Below are 20,401 nucleotides of genomic sequence, written 5' to 3' on the forward strand. Positions count from 1 at the left end.
GAAGCGTAGCCCCCACTTGCTGCAACTAGAGAAAGCCCACACGCAGCAACGAAGACCCAACGCAGCCAAAAATAAATAAAATTTTAAAAAATAAAAAAATTTAAAAGTAAAAGGGTTATTTTCCAAATTAAGATCCCTAATAAGCACATCTTTTTAGGAGTCATTATAAATCCTCATTAGTCTTCAAAGCACTTCTACATCCAAGCTCTCATCTGATTCTATCAAAAACCCTTTGAGGGACTTCTGGGGCTAACAATGTTGTGGACTATTTGTCCTGAAAATGTTTCCACTACAAACATCCTTTAAATGAGAGCTGACCCTTAAAGAGGGTAAGAACTATAGAGGGCGCTAAAAAAAAAAGCAGAGCGAAGAGTGAATGCTTGTACAGTTTGACCATCCTTATGGAAGGAGGAAGCCAGGCTTGGTATTGTAGGGTTTGTATTTTTATATCCTTGTGGATAAAGAGACAGGCTGTGATTTTCAAAGAATTTCACCCTTAATGAAAAGGAGGATTTAAAAATTCACCCACTGGCACAGAGAGAAGTCAAAGAGAAGCACATCTGATTTGGTCTGGGCTCAGGGTGAAGAAAAAAGATCCTACGCTAAGAATGTTTTTTATATACTATGAACCAGCATCACTGGCGTGTTTGAGATTTAAATTATACTACCTGATTAGTGTAGAAATACACAAGAAATTAGCATAATCATTTTTTTACACTGGTAATAAATACCCTTTGGGCCCTTGGGGGAAAAATACAAAAGTGCACTGAAGAAAATACCCTAAAATCAAGCACTAGAGATTTTCTTAAAGTCCCCTTGAAGATGAGCTTACAGTTCAAAATTACAAAACACATATAGAGGGGCTTCCCTGGTGGCACAGTGGTTGAGAGTCCGCCTGCCGATGCAAGGGACACAGGTTCGTGCCCCGGTCTGGGAGGATCCCACATGCCGTGAAGTGGCTGGGCCCGTGAGCCATGGTCGCTGGGCCTGTGCATCCGGAGCCTGTGCTCCGCAACGGGAGAGGCCACAACAGTGAGAGGCCCGCGTACTGAAAAAAAAAAAAAAGAAAGGAATTAATCTAAACTGATTCAAGAAGAAAAAAATCTCAATAGGCTTATATCTATTAAATAAATTAAATCAAAATTGTAAAATCTTTCATGAAAGAAACACCAGATCTAGATGGTTTTATAGGCAAATTTTACCAAGCACTCAAAGACAGATAATCAAAATAAATTGTTTCATGTTTTGAAAAGAGAAAATATTGCCTAACTCTTTTATGAGGTTAAGGTAACCTTGATTCAAAGTCAGATAACAGCAGAAGAAACAATTACAGGCCAAACTTATTCATGAACATTGAGGCAAAAATACTATAATACTATAAACCATCCCACAATGTATGAAAAATATCATATTTTATAAACAAAGTGGGTTTAACTTTTTTTAATCTATTAATTTAATTCAACACATTTATGGGTTAGATGCAAAAGAAGAATTTAACCCTTTCTTGGTAAACGTGCTTAACAAAATAAGATGGAACGAATGTCCTCTATACAATAAATCATATCTACCAAAAAAAAATCTACAGAAAACATGATATTAAGAGGAAAGCGATATCTTTCCCCAAAGTCAGAAATATGACTAAGTCTGGCAAAAGTTTTCGAAGTTGAAATACCACAAGTTGGTGAGAATATAGAGCCATGTGACTTTCATATACTTCTGGTAAAGAGCAAAACAGAAAGCATTTTGGCAACATCTCATAAAGTTGGAGTTGTGTATAGCCTAAAACCTAATAATTCATACCTTAGAGAAATGCCACTCAAAGTGTGGGCCTCAGTCAGCTGCTACCTAGGTACTATCAGCCAGTGGACCAGCATTTTGAGTAACATTGCCCTCAAGAAACTCTTGCATATATGCAGGGGAAGACATTTACAAAAACGTCACTGCAGAACTGTTTGTAATAGCAAAAACTTTTAAATAACTTAAGTTTACTTGAGCTGGGAAATGGATAAATAAATTGTGGTATATTCATATGATGGAATACTATATACGAGTTAAGATCAAAAATCTAACCTTAGATTTATCAACATTAATAAATTTAAAAGCTAGTACTGAATGTAAAGAACAAATTTTAAGATAATACACAGAGCATATTTATGTGAAGACTAAAAACATGCAAAATCATGTAACTTTTTAAGGACCCCTGCATATCTCCACAGAACTTGGATCAAGGGAGAAATATGCAAGGGGCTTCAACTGAGTCTGTTAGTTTATTTTTTAAATATATTGTGAGTAACTACAGAAGAATGTTAAACTTTATATGCTTTATATATGAAATATGAATGAAACAGAGGGATAAAAATGAATTCAGGATCTCAGGAGCTAGGAATAGGATCTGGATCAAGGGAGAAATACACAAAGGTTTCAACTTTTTTAATTATTTATTTTTAAGAGAAAATGTTAGGAACTGATGTACTTTGATGATAGTTCCATGAGTATGCATTATAATATTTTCTGTATTTTTTGTATTTTAAATATTATATAATAATTCCTTTAAAGTCATTCTATGATTTAGAGAGAATGGATAGTAAAGACCTCATTTTAGAGATGAAGGAAGTGAACTTGAGAAATTAAGAGTCTTACCCAAGTTTACAAAACTGGTCATAGAAGGCATATCTCCTGAACCCCAAACTCTCATAAACTCCCACACCACATTGGGCACTGTATGGAGGTCACAGAAGACTCTTAGTAAATGTCTCTCTAATATCGTTGACATCACTATGTAATAATATTTTTCTTCTTCGGGGAAACAGAGGGAATTAACAGACTGTCAAGTAAGCAAATTATACCAAGACCTGTGGACCTCTCTCCAGAAGGTAAACTGTGGTATGGTAAAAAGTAAATACGACAACCACAGAATCCCTTACTCATAGTCCCTCTATTTGGAGATTTTGTTAGCTTGCTTTCCATGATTCTATTAAAGGTTTTCTTCTATTAAACAAAATCTATGCCTCAGTGTCCAGAGGTGATGATAAATGTCCCTAGTGAACCTGCCTGAAATGAAGTAACAGAGTTATGGTTACATGTCACCAAGAGTAAGTTTCTGACCCAGGGGAGGCTGTAAAGTGATCAGAACACCTACCTACTTTGCAGCAAACTTCCCCACAGAGCTGGCTGTGAGATGTATGCAAACACTTCTAGGTCTGCTTCTGTTTTGAATTATGAGTCACACTGCTCTCAGAGATCCAGACTTGGCCAATTATAAAGAATCCCTCCAAAGGGAAGACTGGAAGCAGTGCAAGAAATATCTGAATTATGCTTATTCTTAGTTAGATAGGGTAATAGAAGCCCTTTGTGCTCTGTTTGGTGTTCCATAATTTTAAAAATTTCAAGTTAAGTCCCAGACTAAGCAGAGGTGGCAGAGCTCTTTACCCTGACCTATTGTAAGGCAATGAGCTAAAGTCACATTGACTGAGGCACACCATTACTCTAGCAGTGGGGACGCAGGGTGGGGATATCATACCTCTCTCCCAGAATCCTCTGGAATTTGATTTGCATCAATTTTCCCCGTACCCTGGCTTGGAACAATGTAAAGACTTTAGATGGTCTCTCATCTCTCATTGCTTTCAGTTGGCCCAGAAAGCCGGCTTTTAAAAACACCTAAAAGAAATGTCAGATGTTACTTCTACTCATAGTGGGCATTCAGTAAATGCCTGTTGAATGGCCCTGTGAGCGATTGATGTATTTGTTTATCAGTTCTACTACTTGTTAATATTTCTTAATGTGTAAAATGTAAATTCTAGAAAGTTTGGTTTTATAAACCTAAAGTTTGCCACACACACACAAAAAAACAACTTTATTTAATCCTGTGGTTATATTGGTTCCTTAAGAACTTAGACTATCCTCCTCCTGATCTATTAGTAATGTCTAGGTTGTCTAGGGAACTTGGTTTACGTTTTAAGATAGGCCCAGGCAGGGGTCTGCACAGTTTTTCTGTAAAGGGCCAGATAGTAAATACTTTTAGGCTTTACAGGCCACACACAGTCTCTGTAGAACCTCCACTCCCACCCCCATCGCCCTCCTCCTCCACCTCCTCTCTTTCTTCTATTTCTTCTTCTTCCTCCTCTTTAAAAATAACCCTTAGAAAATGTCAAACTATATTCATCTAGGGGGGCCATATAAAAAATAGGCCATGGATATGACCCTTAGGCCATAACTTGCTGACCTCTGCTCTAGAGAAAGTCACTTTTGTCTTAGACAATAAAAAATACACATAAATATTTTTTCAAGAATCATTAGTAATGGCCAAGATGAGGTGAGTGAGGTACCTAAAGCACAAATTTTAAGGAAGCACTCACTTTCAGGGTTGTACAAGTCAGTACTTATACAACCTGAAGAGTGAGTGCTGCCTTAAATTTTGTGCCTTAGGAGGCTGTCTCAACTCATGCTAGTCCTGCCCTAGATGAGTAGTATACAGCAAAAATAACTAAACATACAAGGAAGCAAGGCACCAGGAGTGAAAATCAGCAGAAACAGACTCTCAGGTATTCAAAATGTGGGAGTTGAGTAATATTTTATAATCATGTCCAACAGAGTTCTTTTTTTAAGCTCTTCATCCCAGACCCTCCAATTCTCCTTCAAATAATTTGGCCTTTATATGGATGTCATTAGAAACAACCTGATATTGACTAATGGATAAAATCAAATCTGTTAGTCAGAAGCTTCCCAAAATATGTGGATCATGTTAAGATCTTCAAGATGAAGCAGAATTTAGTGAATCACATTTAAGGAAATTAATTTTGGATTAATTTTTTGGATGGTAGGGTTGACCTTAACATTTTTTTTTTTTTTCCTGCGGTACATGGGCCTCTCACTGCTGTGGCCTCTCCCGTTGCAGAGCACAGGCTCCGGACGCGCAGGGTCAGTGGCCATGGCTCACGGGCCCAGGCGCTCCGTGGCATGTGGGATCCTCCCGGACCGGGGCACGAACCCGCATCCCCTGCATCAGCAGGCGGACTCTCAACCACTGCGCCACCAGGGAAGCCCGACCTTAACATTTTTAGACAGTCTTTCAGAATTAATTTCCTGAAAGTGTACTTGTGGATGAATCAGTTCACATGCAGACAAGCAGTTATCTCCAGTAAGTTGGTTCAATTTTGTCTAGCTCTGATGTGTATACACATTTTCTAGCACACTAAAGTTGATTCAGTATTTTATATCTTGGCACAAACTTGCTTAGATGAATAATTATAAAAATGTAAATGTAGTCAAGACTGAGGTTCAAAAAACATTGAATTTTGAATTCGCTCTCTCAAATAGTGCTGAAGTTTTCAGTTTCACCGGAGCTCTGTTTGTATTAGTTGTGGTCACAAGAGCTGTAGAATGCCTTATAATTGCACTTTCATGGGTATTTTAAGATACACAGACTTTCCTCCCACTCTTCTCCAAAAGCATTCTTTGTAGTTCTCTGGTTACCTTAGTGATTCCAAAGTGGTACTGTGTATGGTCTATCTCCAAGGAGCCAAGTAATTCTTCAGCTGCTTTTCTGCTGCTCACAAACTTGCTCTTTGGAAAGGCCCTTTGGTTCAGAATGTAGTACCTAATTTAAAATAAATAAAGAATAAATCCTGAGGTTGAGGTGCAAATAAAGAAAAATCTGGACAAGTGAGACAAAAGGAGGTATATATAGACTTCCACCCCTCCTACCAATATGTTCAATTTTCACAAAACTCTTGGCAGTAATAATGAGGATACGAGCAATAATTCCTTACTTTGGAATAATAGTTTGTACTTTTCATAGTGCTGTAGAGACCACCTCACTTGATTCTTGGCTCAATTAGGGAGGGAGGGAGGGAGAGATTAGGAGAAAAAGAAAGAAAGAGGCAGGCTTAAGTACATCTCTATCGTGCAGATAAGGAAACTGAAAAGCAGAGACGTTAAAGGTCTTTTCCAAGATTCCCTCACCCTAATGGTGAATTGGTGGAAAGCTAGAAATATACTTCTTAATTCTGACACAGGTACTCTTTCTACTCTACTCTACTTTGCTCACATTTGCTTGATCACCTATAATTTACACATTTAGAATTTGGGAAATAGAAAGCAAAGGTGCCTCTTCTGCCTTCTGCTGCACTCCCTGCTGGCTTCCTTCCTCTCACAGGATTGCTAGTAAAGCAACAGCCTGCTTGGATGGCAGCTACGATTAAGTACATACAACATTTCAGAGACTCAATTCAGCTTCTATATCGTTCTTCTCTATATATTTCTTCTATATGTGGGTCTATTATCCAGTAATAGAGATTTAAGGATATTACATCTACATAGATGTTGGATTTAAGGGGAAATAATAATGGAACTCTGTCATCATATATCTCACCGCCACCAAAACACATCGATCTGTAGTCTGGAGGATATCAACCAAACAAACAATGCATGCCTAAACACTCCAAGAGAAGAAAACGAAATGGACTGCCCCAGGCTTCTTGGATCCTGGGGTGTATGTTTACCTTTGTTTAAAATCAGCATACAGCGGTCGGTTTGGAAAACCTTCACTGCATATCCTGATCCCTTCCAAGACACCATTACAGCGCAGCTGCTGTAGAACCAAATAAGCATCCATTACATCTGAAGAAAAACGGTCACAATGAGTCCATGTCTAAAAAAATGCTTACCCTAGATTTTGTCCTAATTGCTGCATCTGAGGTTAAAAGAGTTTGAATCTAGTGTTCTCTACGTCATAGGTAAGAGGATTCACTCACTCCCAGCCTCATGGCACTCAAAGTACCCATCCTATTATGTAGGAGTCTCCGAATAGGATTTACCTGGAATGAAACCTTTAGTTCACAGTTAGTCAAGATTTTATAAGCAAATACTCCTAGAAGATGAAAAAAATACATTTTTGCTAGAATGCAAATGACTGGCATTATACTCATTTGCCAGCCAAAAACCAGCTAAAGAGGGGATAAAACACAAAAGAGAACTGGCATCTCCAAGTAAGAAGGGGAGGGATTACAAGAAGGGGGAATACAATGAAAGGGGAAGGTGAGAACAGCCACAACATTGTGTTTACTGTTCTGTATTAGGAAAGAATGGGCCACATCCCGGCCTACGTTCTCTCCTGATTATCTTGAGAAAGCCTAAGTTGTATTCGATAGTATAAGCATTCTCCTAGTACCCCTTTGTTCCTGAGATGGAGCCCACTAGAACTGCAGCTGCAATCTCTGATAGGAGCCTTAGAAAAGCCAACCAATGAGCCACTGTATCTGGCTCTCAGCAAGGCTTCTGGAAGAAGCCAAGCAGCACTCTCCTAACAAAGACCTGCTAGAGTGTTATAAGGAAAATGGAATGAGATGATTCTCTGCTTATGCCCGGGGTCACAGAAATAAACTCTAAGCCATATATTCATAGTCCTGCACTCCCATCCCTTTCATAGACAGAAACAGATCATCTGTAAGAAGGAGCAGAAGTGGAGTTCTATGACACAATAGGGTCAAGCATGCTCATTCCCTTTAAGGACATATGAAGAACTGTTTTGATTAGATCATGAAGCTTTCCTTATGACTTTCTCTTAAGACTTAGAAAAAAAAAAAAAAACCTGCTGAAATCAGAGCTGATTCGATGGGAGTCAACTCTAATAGGTAACAGAATTGCTCCAAAATAGAGGTAGCTAATTAGATTCCTTGCTAGATGGAAGCAGTGTCCCTGGATGCATTCAGAAACCCAGCTGATAAGAAACAATGAGGCAAAAACATACAGTGTGAATGCACATGAAGGGTTTGCATTGCAAAAACTCAAACTGCAGCATCATTGTTTAGCATCACACTTTCCCAGAATAGGTCACAGGCTGTCAAGATGGGAGTCTTAATTACAGGAGGTTAATAAAAATGCAAGGTACTACAGAACCTCAGAAATCAGAATCAACAACATCTGGCTACATATTCCAAGGGTGATTAGTGCTCTGAAGACATAAGTGCTTGTCACATATACAACTTTGAGGCTGACAGCCTCCAACCAAGCTCCACAGAAGCCTGTAATTCCAAACAGAAGCCTGGGAATCTTCAAATCCAAGATGTAAGGAAAGTGATCCATGTAATTAATATCTGTAAAAACTTTGTTTTGTTAATTAAAAACATAAATAATTCACAACCACCTATCTATCTCATCACCACCCTAGCACCATCCATTCATCAACAAGTATTCACTACAAAAGCCAAGAAATGGAAACATTCTAAGTGTCCACTGATGGATGAATGGATAAAAAAGTTGTGGTATATGTGTATAATGGAATATTATTCAGCCATATAAAAGGAGGAAATCCTGCCATGTGTGATAACACAGAAGGACCTCGAGGGCATTATGCTAAGGGAAATAAGCCAGACAGAGAAAGACAAATACCATACAATCTCATTTATGGTTCTAGATATTTTCACCATAAGCTTCTTTGTCAAAAGCATTTTTGCTACAAATGTTTTCACTGCATAACTAATTGGCCATGCAGCAATTTTGCCATAAAAGATAAAATAACTGGTTGACAGTTTAGTTTCAACTGGTTGACAATTTGGTTTCATTTCTCCATTGACACAATACTCCCATTTTCTATACATGAATCTGAAAGAGGCTGAGGGCCTCAGAGGTGCAGGGTTGAACCCACATTTTCCATAGAACTTGGAACATCTACCAACAGACATGTGACAATATGCCAAGTACAAACAACAGTGTGGAAGGCTTTCATAACACAACACAAAGCTGTTACAAACATGTATCCTAGTATTTGGAAACCGATACCTCTCTCAATGAGGGAAGAAATTTTAGCAAAAAAGAAAATACGTGATGCAGAACGAGGAGATGAATCAACAAGCCAAAAAATGTATAATGAACTATGAACAAAGACTTGGAAGATAAATGCTTAGGTTCAACCCACAAAGTAAAATCAGATATTTGTACCATATTGTCGTGAATCTACACACATTTTAAATTTATTCAAATATTTTATATTTCACAATAGTCTTTTTAATTTTGTTATTCATTTTTCATGTTTCATTATGTCCTTTTTAATGTCCCTCTTTTATTTTTTGTTATTTTATCTTTTATGACAAAATTGCCTTACCGCCAATTAGTTATGTGGGGAAAACGTTTGCAGCAAAAATGCTTGGGGCAAAGATGTTAATAGCAAAGAAGCTTATGGTGAAAATGCCAGACACACTCACTTAAATGTGGAATCTTCAAAAACCAAACAAACTCATAGAAAAAGAGATTCGATTTGTGGTTACCAGAGGTGGGGTGGAGGAGTGGAACTTGGATGAAGATGGTCAAAAGATACAAACCTCCATTTTTAAGATAAACAAGTACAAGGGATGTAATGTGCAACATGATGACTATAGTTAACACTGCAGTATGGTATGTTGAAAGTTATTAAGAGAGTAAATACTAAGAGTTCTCATCACAAGGAAACTTTTTTTTTTCTCTTTCTTTTTTTTGTATCTATAAGAGGCGATGGATGTCAACTAAACTTATAATCATTTCATGATGTATGTAAGGCAAACCATTATGCTGTATACCTTAAACGTATAGAGTGCTGCGTGCCAATTATATCTCAATAAAATTGGAAGAAAAATAAAATACTTCTTAAAAAGTATCTACTGCCCAGAAGTACATAACTAAAGAGACAGGTAGTTTTAAGGAGAGGGAAGATATTACTATTATGAAGGAAGACTAGAGGGAGTTCTCAACAATTAGAAATGGATTTAGAAACTCTCTTTATGGTCAATTTAGATAATTTAGAACAAATGATTTCCTTTATGCTTAAATATCTACTTTAATCCCCAAATTGATTATTCAATCCCTTCTTATTATACTTTGCCCTTGTAGACAATGGCACAGAAGCTCATCCACATTTTAGCGTGAAATTCAAGGAGGAGTTTAAATGATAATGTCAAGCATTCTAATGTTATCCAATTGAGTCTGCTTTGTGAAATCCTTCTGTATGTCCACTTGAATCTCAATTCAAAGGCAATCTTGAGGAGGTTTAAAAAACTCACTTTTAACTTATTTTAGCTTTTCTATCTGAAAATCTACCCTTATATAAAACAAACTGGTAAATATTTCATTAAAACATTCAACATAGCTTAAATCAAATGAATTTCCTAGTGTGGATTACAAAGAAATCTATTTACCTGACATTTTGTTCACATTGGGATTTATGCATCTCAAAAATGAGGTGCTGTTGATTTCAGGTTAGTCATCAACTTATTTAGGTTTTCCTAAAACAGAGATCATAACCAACACAAAATCACTTTGCAAATCATTAAAAACACCAATCTATGCCACAAAAGTCTCCATGTTGACCAACTTAGTCTTAAAGCCAGATGCATAGCAACAATAAAATAATGAATTCAACATTCTTCCCTGCTTACCAAAATACATTATTTCCTTCCCTTGACAAGTCAATATTTATCTGACTGACATAGTTCTGTTGTGTATCATATCTACCTGTTTTAAATTTGGTAGCAATACTTTATGAATGGGCAATAAAATGGCTTGAAGAAAGAAACTGTTTCTCAAGTTTCCTGCCTGGAAAATTTTTATCTTAGCTCAGTTTCTCTGGAAGCAGAATCTGAGATGGAGATTCTCATTCAAGAGATTTATTTGGAGAAGGAGGGAAGTACAGTAGGGCAGGGGGAGAAAAAAGCAGTGGTATGGACTCAGTTTAGTCTGAGTCCTGCAGAAGCTCTGAGCACAAATGCACCAATTATACTACAGTTGGTACCTCCTTGAGACAAGGGAGGGGCCAGAATCTGAAGAGGAGAGTAAGGAGACAGATTAGCTTCCCATTCGACCAAGGGCAATTCTGGCAACTGTGAATTATTATGAGCTAATATTTTCATAAGTGGTAAGATGGGCTGATAAAGAGGATCTAAGTAGGACACTGACAGTGTCCACGAAAGTCCATTAATATCAAGATAATCTTTAACTTTTCCAACTTGGTTAACTTCAGATACTTTATCCTTATTTGAAGATGTAAAATTTCAAATAAGTAATAACATATGCAGATTGTGAGGTAGTTAATATATGAGTAGATGCAATTAAAAATTACTTTATGCAGAGATGCAACCATTTGGAATGAAGCTCCTTTCTTGCCTTTCTTCTCCCCAAACTGTAGAGCTAAAAAAAGAAGAAGAAAAGCACTAAAAAGGCCCTTTTCTGTCACATTACCAAACCCTGCCGATGAAAGCATAAATGTGTCAAAGTTCTAGAAGCAATATGGCTATGTCTACCAAAAGCTTTAAAAATATTCATGTCTCAACACAAAAGTCTATTTCTGGTGCTTTTCCTTAAGGAAATAGGCAACTGTGCACAGATACTCATTGCAGCATTGTTTAGTCATTAAAAAAAAAATAAGCAAAAAATTTAAATGGTAACAAATGTCTACCAACAGGAGATTGGTTACTTAAATTATGAAAGAGTATGCGTACAATGAAACACTGCAATCTTTTAAAATGATGATGCAGATCCATAGAACTGGCATGGGAAGATTGCTCGGATTTATTTTGAGAGAAAAATTAGGCTACAAAATAGTTTGTATATTATGATACTGAGTGTGTATACATGTTTTTAAGTGTGATTGGATTACGGGTGACTATATACATAAAAAATGTTGGGTAGAGTATACACTAAAATATTAGCAATTGTGATCTCTCTATGTGAGATCAAAGGTAACTTTTATGTTCCTCTTTTTAGTTTTTCTGTATTGTCTGTGTTTGGGGCAACACTCATGCATTACTTCTGCAATTTATAAAAACAATCTATTCCCACTTTCTTGAAGCAAAGGAATCTATGCTAAGCCAAACTGTTTTACAAACATTTGTGTAGCGCTAACTCATGAAGGTACAAAAGCATAACAACAAAATCCATAGGCAATCTGGAAAAAAAGGGCCAGCTGTCAATATGAAAAACTGATAAAATACTCTCTAGCTTGAGTAGCAACTGTGCTGAGGCAGATGTCATGAAGTTTAATCACTGATGTCCTATTGACATGCCCCAAGCCTTCCAAGTGGATCACTTGACTTCTTTGTACTTCCCCATGGAAAGGGGATACTACTACCTTCCTTTAATTTTTTAAAAGAATTGTAACTGGTTTACAGTACTTGGATTCTCCAGAAGAAAGTATGGTTATTATGAGTAATTTAATTGGGATGAGTCAGAAATTTGGAGGCAAGTCCTTTTTCAGGGGGTCCTTAAAAAATAATGAAAAAGGACATTCTGGACAATTCTCTTCTAGTTCAAAAGAACACAGCACACCCGGAAGAGTCAGAAGATAATTTCCTCTCTCATTCTCTGCCCAAACCACTCTCTGATTTCTTATGACCAGAGAATTACTCATCTGGGAGCCATACACTTATGTGGCCACTGTTTATCAGACTTCTCAGAGGTACTTCAGAAGCTATTAGAATCAAGCAAACGCACTACCTGCAGATTTTCAGGGTCCATACACAATAGATTCCATTTCTCAAGCTCCTCTTGAGGCGGGCCAACAGGATTTCAGGCATGCTTCTGAATTATGTCATCACGTGCTAATGCGGCTGGGAAGTGCTAAATTCTCTCCATTCCCTGGCCATGCCATCAGGAGTCCCAAAGCAGGCAACAGGGGACAGGAGTGAGCTTGAAGCTGGGTGTAAGACAAGAGGGTGAGAATGTCAGAAAGTAAGAGGACACATCCCACTTAAAGAACAGCTAGTACAGTTTGCCCCATTGCTACAAGGGCATCTGAAATCAGACTGGCCAGATTTTCTATTTTCCCATAATTTCCATTTTTCAAAAGAAAAAGGAAACCCAAATGTGTACGTGAGAACTTCCAATTTTTTTTTTTTTTAATCAGTGTGGACCAAACGTGTTTGAAGACCAGTTCTGCTCAGGAGATGCCAATCTGGCAGCTATGAACTGTGACAACTGTGTCCCTCTGCTGCTGGCAGTAGTCCAGACGTGAGGGTAATGGCAGCAACCTGGCCTCTGTGTCCTCCAAGGCTTTGTATCACGGTGCAGAAGTCTGAATTGGATCCTGAATCCAGGTAGCCTGTCCATCTCTCTGTTTTGTTTTTTTCCAGAAGACAGTGAGAGTGGAATAGGCACGAGGCTAGTAAGCACAAGTCCTGTTTCCTACCTTGCCTTTGCCATTTAGTAGTGTTAAATTAATGAAGCAAGGAGGCCATCAGACTGAGGTGGCTCTAATGCTGTGTGGCAGCCTATGTAAGCAAACAAAATCCAAGTCTGTTAATGCCCCAAGGTTACCAAATCAAAATGCTAAGGACAACCAATCGCAAACAGCCAACTGGGCTTTAGATACAGCTAATCAATAATTTCTTTACTTTGCTTCTATCTTTTTTCTATAAAAGTCTCTCCCTGAGCTCCTGTGGGTGGAATGCTGTTAACCACTTCTGATTTGGTGCTGCCCAATTTCAATTGCTTTTTCCTCAAATAAACTCTTAAAAATTTTAATATGCCTGAGTTTATCTTTCAACAGTAGATTTGTGAAACTTTAATTCTGTACTTGCTCCTATAAGATAGGGAGAGATTTCCCTTTACATGAATCTAAAAGGGCTAGGACAAGGATTGAGTAAGATAATGAATCTAAAAGTACTTTGTAAATTACAGACTACTAAACAAGATTGGTTGTTAGTTGGTCAGCAAGTATTTATGGAGTGCCTGCTAAACAGGCATCTGCTACATGCTTGAGGATACACTTGAACAAGTGAGACATAATCTCTGCTCTCATGAAGCTTACAAAAACCCCATTACTATAATATAAAAGCACTGTGAAAGAGAATTCCAAGATACTTGGGGGATATGTATTAAAGGAGCTTGTTATCTCTCCCAAATCACTTATCAAAACATGGTTTTCTGCTGTCTCTTCAGCTTGGTTAAGTAGAAGATAAAAGCAGGCTGGAGCAGTCTCCTTGAAATCTATCCACCTTAGAGCACCATTTCCCCGAAAAACCACCAGCCAGAGGACGGAAAGGCTAATAAGAGGGGATGACGCAGACCACGGGGATCAAACACAGATATCACAGGAAAGAAGCCAGGATTTTATAAGTGCTGAGGTAGACATGGGTTCCATTCGGAGGCTGAAAAATTGAGGAAGATTTTTCAACTCACCAGTGTTGGTACTGATGTAATTTTCAAAGAGTTTTGCCAGGAGTCTGTTGGACGACTTCTGAAATATAGCCACCACTGTTTCATTAAGAAAGGCTTTGTTCTTGTCAAGCCAGCCACTGACGTTATAAGGCACCTTTGGAAAGGCATGCAGTTCAGGTAACAAAAGAGATGAATGCGTAAGTTACTTAGAAAATTGTGTATTCCTTTTAAAAAAATCATAAATTGTGTGGGTCCTTTAATTTTAAATCAGTTTGATGTAACAGTACTGAATAAATACTCCAGAAATCTATGTGCAACCCAAAGAGATGCTCAGGCTTTACCATTTACATTGTGGAAAGAAAGGACGAGAAGGGGAGGGAGGGAGAGGGAGAAAGAATCAGGGAGGGAAAGAAACACCAAGGAGAGGGAGGAAGAAAGAGATGACGTTTCCAGGAGAAACAATTCACATCAGCCCTCCTTCATAGGCAAGAACAGATGCAATAAAACAACTGTCTCTGACACACAGTGAGCATTCCAAAAACATTATCAATGATATTTTACTATAAATATCATTATAATTAATATTCAAGGATATCAAAGAAGAGATTTACAAACACATCTAGGTACAACTGGCAGGTCATTTTTAGGTCAAAGTATTATTTTATCCTTCGTCAGTTCTCTTTTTGTGCCATTCAGAATTACTGACCAGAAGCATAAAAGCAGAAAGAAGGGGCATGTGCACGCACACATACACACACACACACTCCAGTGGGGAAATGAGGAGAGGGAGTGAGGGTTATTAGGAATCTTTGTTGGTCATAGTTTGGAGACCATTACTTCACAGTACTCTTTATGAGAGAAGGGAAAAAAAATCTTCAATAAAAAGATCAATTGAAATCACTCATTCACACAATGTTAAGTTGAAAGGAAGGACAAGTAAGGAAAAGCCCATGTCTTTGATGGTCTCCATAACTTTCTGAAGCTGTCTTACTTTGAGTTGGGGTGACAGAGTCGATTTTGAGATTTTTGACCTCTGTTTTTATAGTATGGGTGTTTCATATCCTAAGTGCTAAAAGGCTACACCAACGTTTTTCGGGGACCTGAGATTTATTTTGTTCATCTCTTTAATCTAAACTTTACTTATATATTATCTAAGGATTTGGGCTGAGTACATTTGAAACAGAGGCAGGAAAATTCAGGGCTGAGGGTCTAGAGGTAACTTACCACTCCTGCACAATGGACAAGGTCAAAGTGAGCTTCATCTTTCTTCTTATTGTCAGGCTTGGGCTTCTGGAAATGAACTGGCTTTCCAAAATGGTTGTCAGAAAGTTTGGTCTTGAAAGTCACATCTGCAGCCTGATGAAACATACATTCCTCTTCAAGGATGGAAAAGATGCCCATTGGCTGTTGGAGATACAGATGAACAGCAGCTGAAAAAAACACCAGTAAGCAGTATTTTCAGTAGAGGGTCAATGTAAATTCTTTCCTATGAACCTAATTAGTTGACAAGGAGAAACGAGCTTCACTACATATAATTAGCCAATCATCCATTCAACAAATATTTATTAAATACCTACTAGGTACCAGGCACCAGCAGGAGCTGGGGATGAAGCCATGAGCCACATTCACAAAGTGTCTGTCCTCAGGGTACTTACATTCTAGTGGAGCAGACAGACAATAAACAAGTAAACACTAAATAAATAACTTAGTTTCCCATAAAGGCTCTGAAGAAATCATGCAAAGTAAAGAGAGAGGATGACTGGGGCTATGTGAGAGCTATTTTAGTAGGAGAGTCCAGTAAAACCCTCTGACCTGAATGAGAAGAGCAAATCCTGAGAAGACCTGTGCACAATTGTACTGGGCAGAAAAATGAAGAGCGCAAAGGTCCTGAGGCAGGAGCACCCTTGGCAAATTTCAGGTCCTACCAGAGGCAAGTGTGGACAGAGCAGAGCTAGTTGGAGAGAGTGCGTGGAAGGAGAGATGCAGTACTGGATCCCAAAGGCTTTACAGGCCATGGTAAGACATTTGGATTTTACTTTAAGTGTAATGGGAGGACTTTGGAGATTTTTTAAGTGATGTGATTTAATTAATACTTGAAAAGGATTATTTGTTTAGGAAGGGGTTGGCAAAGTAAAGCCTATGGGCTAATCCTGCCTATGGTCTGTATTGGAAAGCCGGTGAGCTAATAATGTTTTTTACATGTTTAAAGGGTTGTTTAAAAAAGCAACCAAGAAAGGATATGTGATAGAAAACTGATGACAGCATCAGAAAGCTTTTTCTCTAAAGGGCCATATAGTAAAGCTCTTAGACTTTGTGGGCCACAGAGTCTCTGCTGCTCCTTTGCCATCAACTCAGTCATTTCAGTCCTGAAAGCACTAATTGACGATATGTAAATAAAACAGGTGTGACAATGTTGCATTCAAACTTTATTTACAAAAATAGGCTATTTTTACAAAAATAGGCTGACTTTACAAAAATAGGCTGACTTTGGCCCACAGGGTCATAGTTTGCTGAACGCTGATCTAGTTGATTGATAGTGTTGGAGACTGTGAGAGGTCACTGAAACGTGATGCTGGTGGAGAGTAGAGCTGAGTCATAGCTTGCTGATGGATAGAACGTGGGGTGTAGTAGAAAGAGGAAGGATGACCAGGTTTTGGTTTGAGCAAATGGGTAGTGGATGCTGCCATTAACCAATACAGGGTATATACACATGGGGAAAAACAGGTATGGGTGGGGGGGAAAGATGAAGGATTCCTACATTTGCAAATCTATTTGTGGATTTGTATGTTCATTTATCTACTCCACAAACATTTTTGAAATGCCTTCTATGAACAAATCACTCTACCAAACACTTTGGGTTATAACAGAAGAATCAGACATGGGCTCTGGCTGCAGAGCATCTAACTGAGAAGACAAGACATGCACATAATATGTAGACTACAAAGCAAACAGAAAATGTCATGAGAGTTCCAAGATAGAACCATGACCCCTTGGTCCAACAACATAGATTTCATGATTCTCTACCAATCCTTTGTACCTAAGAACCACAAATGCTCAGGTTTGGGAGAGACATAGGTCTGGCCCAACCCACCAAAAAGCTCCTTGAATTCCATTTACAATTTCTCTCTAAAAAGTAGGTTAGCCTATGCTTGAATATTTTCATGGAGAAGGAACACACCAACTCAGAGTCAAGGCTCTGGCTGGGTGATATATGAAAAGAAAATTTGTTTGTGGTTTAGAATTCTTTGTTCAAAATTATGCCACTGGAGCATACGAATGGGTCTAATTTGGATTATTACATTCTTGAAGAACATGTTTTTTATCCACCTGAGTCTATCATTCTAATATATGGACTATGGTTTTCTACCTCTTTTGTCTAGTCTCATAGGCTTAGAATCTGCACTTTATAGAAAATGTATTGAATGACATTCCATCAATAACTCTTGTACTGAAGGGCTCTGGCACATCTTCTTTCCTCCCAAGCATCCAGGTGGGGGATGATGCACTGAGTAAATATGCAAAGTCTTGCTCCTGGCGGCACTGACCTTGCAAGTTCTTGGCAAAGTGAGAAATGTGGAGGAGAACAAGCAGGAGGAAGGAGAACCTGATAAAACTAAACAATTGAGTCACCAGTACAGGGTCTTAGAGGTGTGGACTCCATCTTGTAGTGCATATTTTCCTACCACAGAAATAGTCAACCTTCAGTGAACACTAGAATGAATCATTTAAAAATGTAAGCATCTCCTGGGATGGTGCCTGTTAACAAGAGGGATGTGGCAAAGCCTCACAGGGAGAAGCAGCCCCCATCTCCAGCAGAGCCACCTTCCATACATGAGGACCATCGTGTCCCTGGGACACCAATGAAGCCATCTTCTGTTTGGAGATGAATGGATGTTTTATGCAAAGCAAGTAGATGTCACAGCTCAAAACGTAACAATTAAACCACTGAGGAGGGAAAAAACGCTATTTCTTCAGGGTCTTCTCTATTTCTCCAATGCTTAGGAAGTATAAAACCCCTAATAAATTTGAGGCCTTCTAGCAAATTAATTTCCAAATAGGTCAGGAAAAAAAGTAATTGTGTTCTGTCCCGTAGCATCAATTGTCTTCTAGCACACAGTATATGGTCTAAGTCAGTTGCCCTGACTCTGAACATTAATGCTGTAACTTCTCCTTCTTCAAATCTTATCAATTCTGCCTTCCTCTCTTTTTACATCTGTTACTTTCTTATTATTTCCATGTCTGCTGTCCTGATTCAGGGCCTCTATTTCTCACCTGCTGTAATAGATTCTTAATTGCCCTAACTCTAGCTTTCCTCCCATCCCAGACCCCATACATAAACCCACCAGATTAAACCCAAGCATCTATGACTGCCCCATTGCCCAATGTGGAAACTTCTCTGGCTCCCCATTGCCTAAAAAACTGGCAAAATTCATTAAGATCCCTTCACAGCCTGACCCTCCTTTTTTACTTCTAGATACTTCCGTTTGTATACTCCGAGCTCTAAGCAGATTTTGAAATGTGTCCATTGCTTTCCTGTCTCAGGCTTTGCTCTTGCCTGTCCCTTCACATGCTCACTATCTTCCTCTTTTCACCTGCTGAAATCATATCCATTTCTTCAGACCCAGTTGAAAATTTACCCCCCTTCCCAGCAGGCCTTCCTAGATTCCTGCAGGCAGAGGTGACCTCTGCTCTTCTGAGCGCTGTGGGCCTTTGTCTGTGCCTTTACTGCATTTATCCTGACACATATTTCTACATTTATTAGACTTACAAATATCCTATTTGACTGCATACATCCTAAGGGCAAGGGCTATTTTTAACAAATGCTTAAGTTTTCCACAGCATTTCATTCAAAGTTTTATAAATAGTAATGTAGTATTAGGCCTAAAATTAAGGTCCAATATTTTGTGGGCTTTGACATCAGGGGAACACCAGGAAAGCCTCAAATGACCTGATCAGGGGTTCCCTTCCCCATGTACTACAGTGGGTTAGGTCATCCAGCCATGCAACATTCTTTATCATGGGAACAGGCACAGAGCCTGCTTCTTCTTTTTTTAAAAAATTTTATTTATTTATTTATTTTTGGCTGCATTGGATCTTTGTTGCTGCACACGGGCTTTCTCTAGTTGCAGCGAGCGGGGGCTACTCTTCGCCGTGGTGCACTGGCTTCTCATTGCAGTGGCTTCTCTTGTTGCGGAGCACGGGCTCTAGGCATGCAGGCTTCAGTAGTTGTGGCACACGGGCTCAGTAGTTGTGTCTCATGGGCTCTAGAGCGCAGGCTCAGTAGTTGTGGTGCACGGGCTTAGTTGCTCTGCGGGCAAGTGGGATCTTCCCGGACCAGGGCTCCAACCCGTGTCCCCTGCATTGGCAGGTGGATTCTTAACCACTGCGCCAACAGGGAAGTCCCGAGCCTGCTTATTCTTGAGCAAGTGATTTCAGTTACCTGCAAGCCCATATTCAAACAAGACAATCACATCCTCCAGTGGGAATCAGTGTCACCTCACCCTATTATTACTACAAAGCCCGGCTCCCACAGCTCTCGCTTTTTCATTCTGCTCCCAAGTGTAACTTCCATGTGACCTCACATTGCAGGCAGTGTCCTCCTCCCCCAGGCTGTGAGTATATGTGACTTATAAGCTGCTGTCAATCTCATCTGTCCAGTGTCAGGGGTCATATGTTCAGCCATTCCCATAACCCTAGGATAGGAATTCCTCTCTCACCAGTGGAGTGAGGAGGAAGTGATCAAAACAAGTAGTTGCTAAATACATTTACTTGTTAAACTTTGGAAACTAGTAAAATTTTGGTCTTAAGACATCTTTGCAATTATATCCTCAGTACCTTGAGTGCCAGGATGATGTCTCTGGTTTGTGTTTCTCACAACCCTTAGCAGAGTAGGCCCTGAGGTGACTAAAATCTAGGTCCTCAGCAAATTTCTGTTAAGGAATTGATTGATAAGTGAACACTAAGACATACAGGTTCAAGCTTTGGGACCTGGGCTGCTTTGCTGTGGGCAATAGTTAGGCAGAAAGTAAGAGTTGTGAGCCAAAAAACACAATGTTATATGTTTAAAGAAAATATTCATGTGCATACAAGGGATAACTAACTAGATATTAATGTGATTCACTTTATAATAAAAACACCAGAATTAGCATATCCAAAGAACTCTACTTGGGAGACAACAACAGTCATTGCCAGGATGCTACCAGGATTTAAATATTTTAGAAACTTCTATGGGATATCTGACACCTTTGACTATTGGCATGTGGAAACATCCTGTTGTCTG

General features: G+C 38.9%; 1 protein-coding gene across 1 annotated transcript in view; it reads right to left on the bottom strand.

The window, feature by feature from the left end:
* The window catches only part of MYH15 (myosin heavy chain 15), a 152,528-nt gene that overhangs the window by 84,034 nt on the left and 48,093 nt on the right, over positions 1 to 20,401 (bottom strand). Inside the window, 8 exon segments of the mRNA XM_070045449.1 lie at positions 3,521 to 3,657; positions 5,473 to 5,596; positions 6,501 to 6,618; positions 10,167 to 10,202; positions 10,205 to 10,253; positions 11,087 to 11,154; positions 14,143 to 14,275; positions 15,346 to 15,525. Coding sequence (XP_069901550.1) covers positions 3,521 to 3,657; positions 5,473 to 5,596; positions 6,501 to 6,618; positions 10,167 to 10,202; positions 10,205 to 10,253; positions 11,087 to 11,154; positions 14,143 to 14,275; positions 15,346 to 15,525 — 845 coding nt within the window.

The sequence above is a fragment of the Globicephala melas genome, chromosome 4 (assembly GCF_963455315.2).
Source record: "Globicephala melas chromosome 4, mGloMel1.2, whole genome shotgun sequence".
Classification (NCBI taxonomy): domain Eukaryota; kingdom Metazoa; phylum Chordata; class Mammalia; order Artiodactyla; family Delphinidae; genus Globicephala; species Globicephala melas.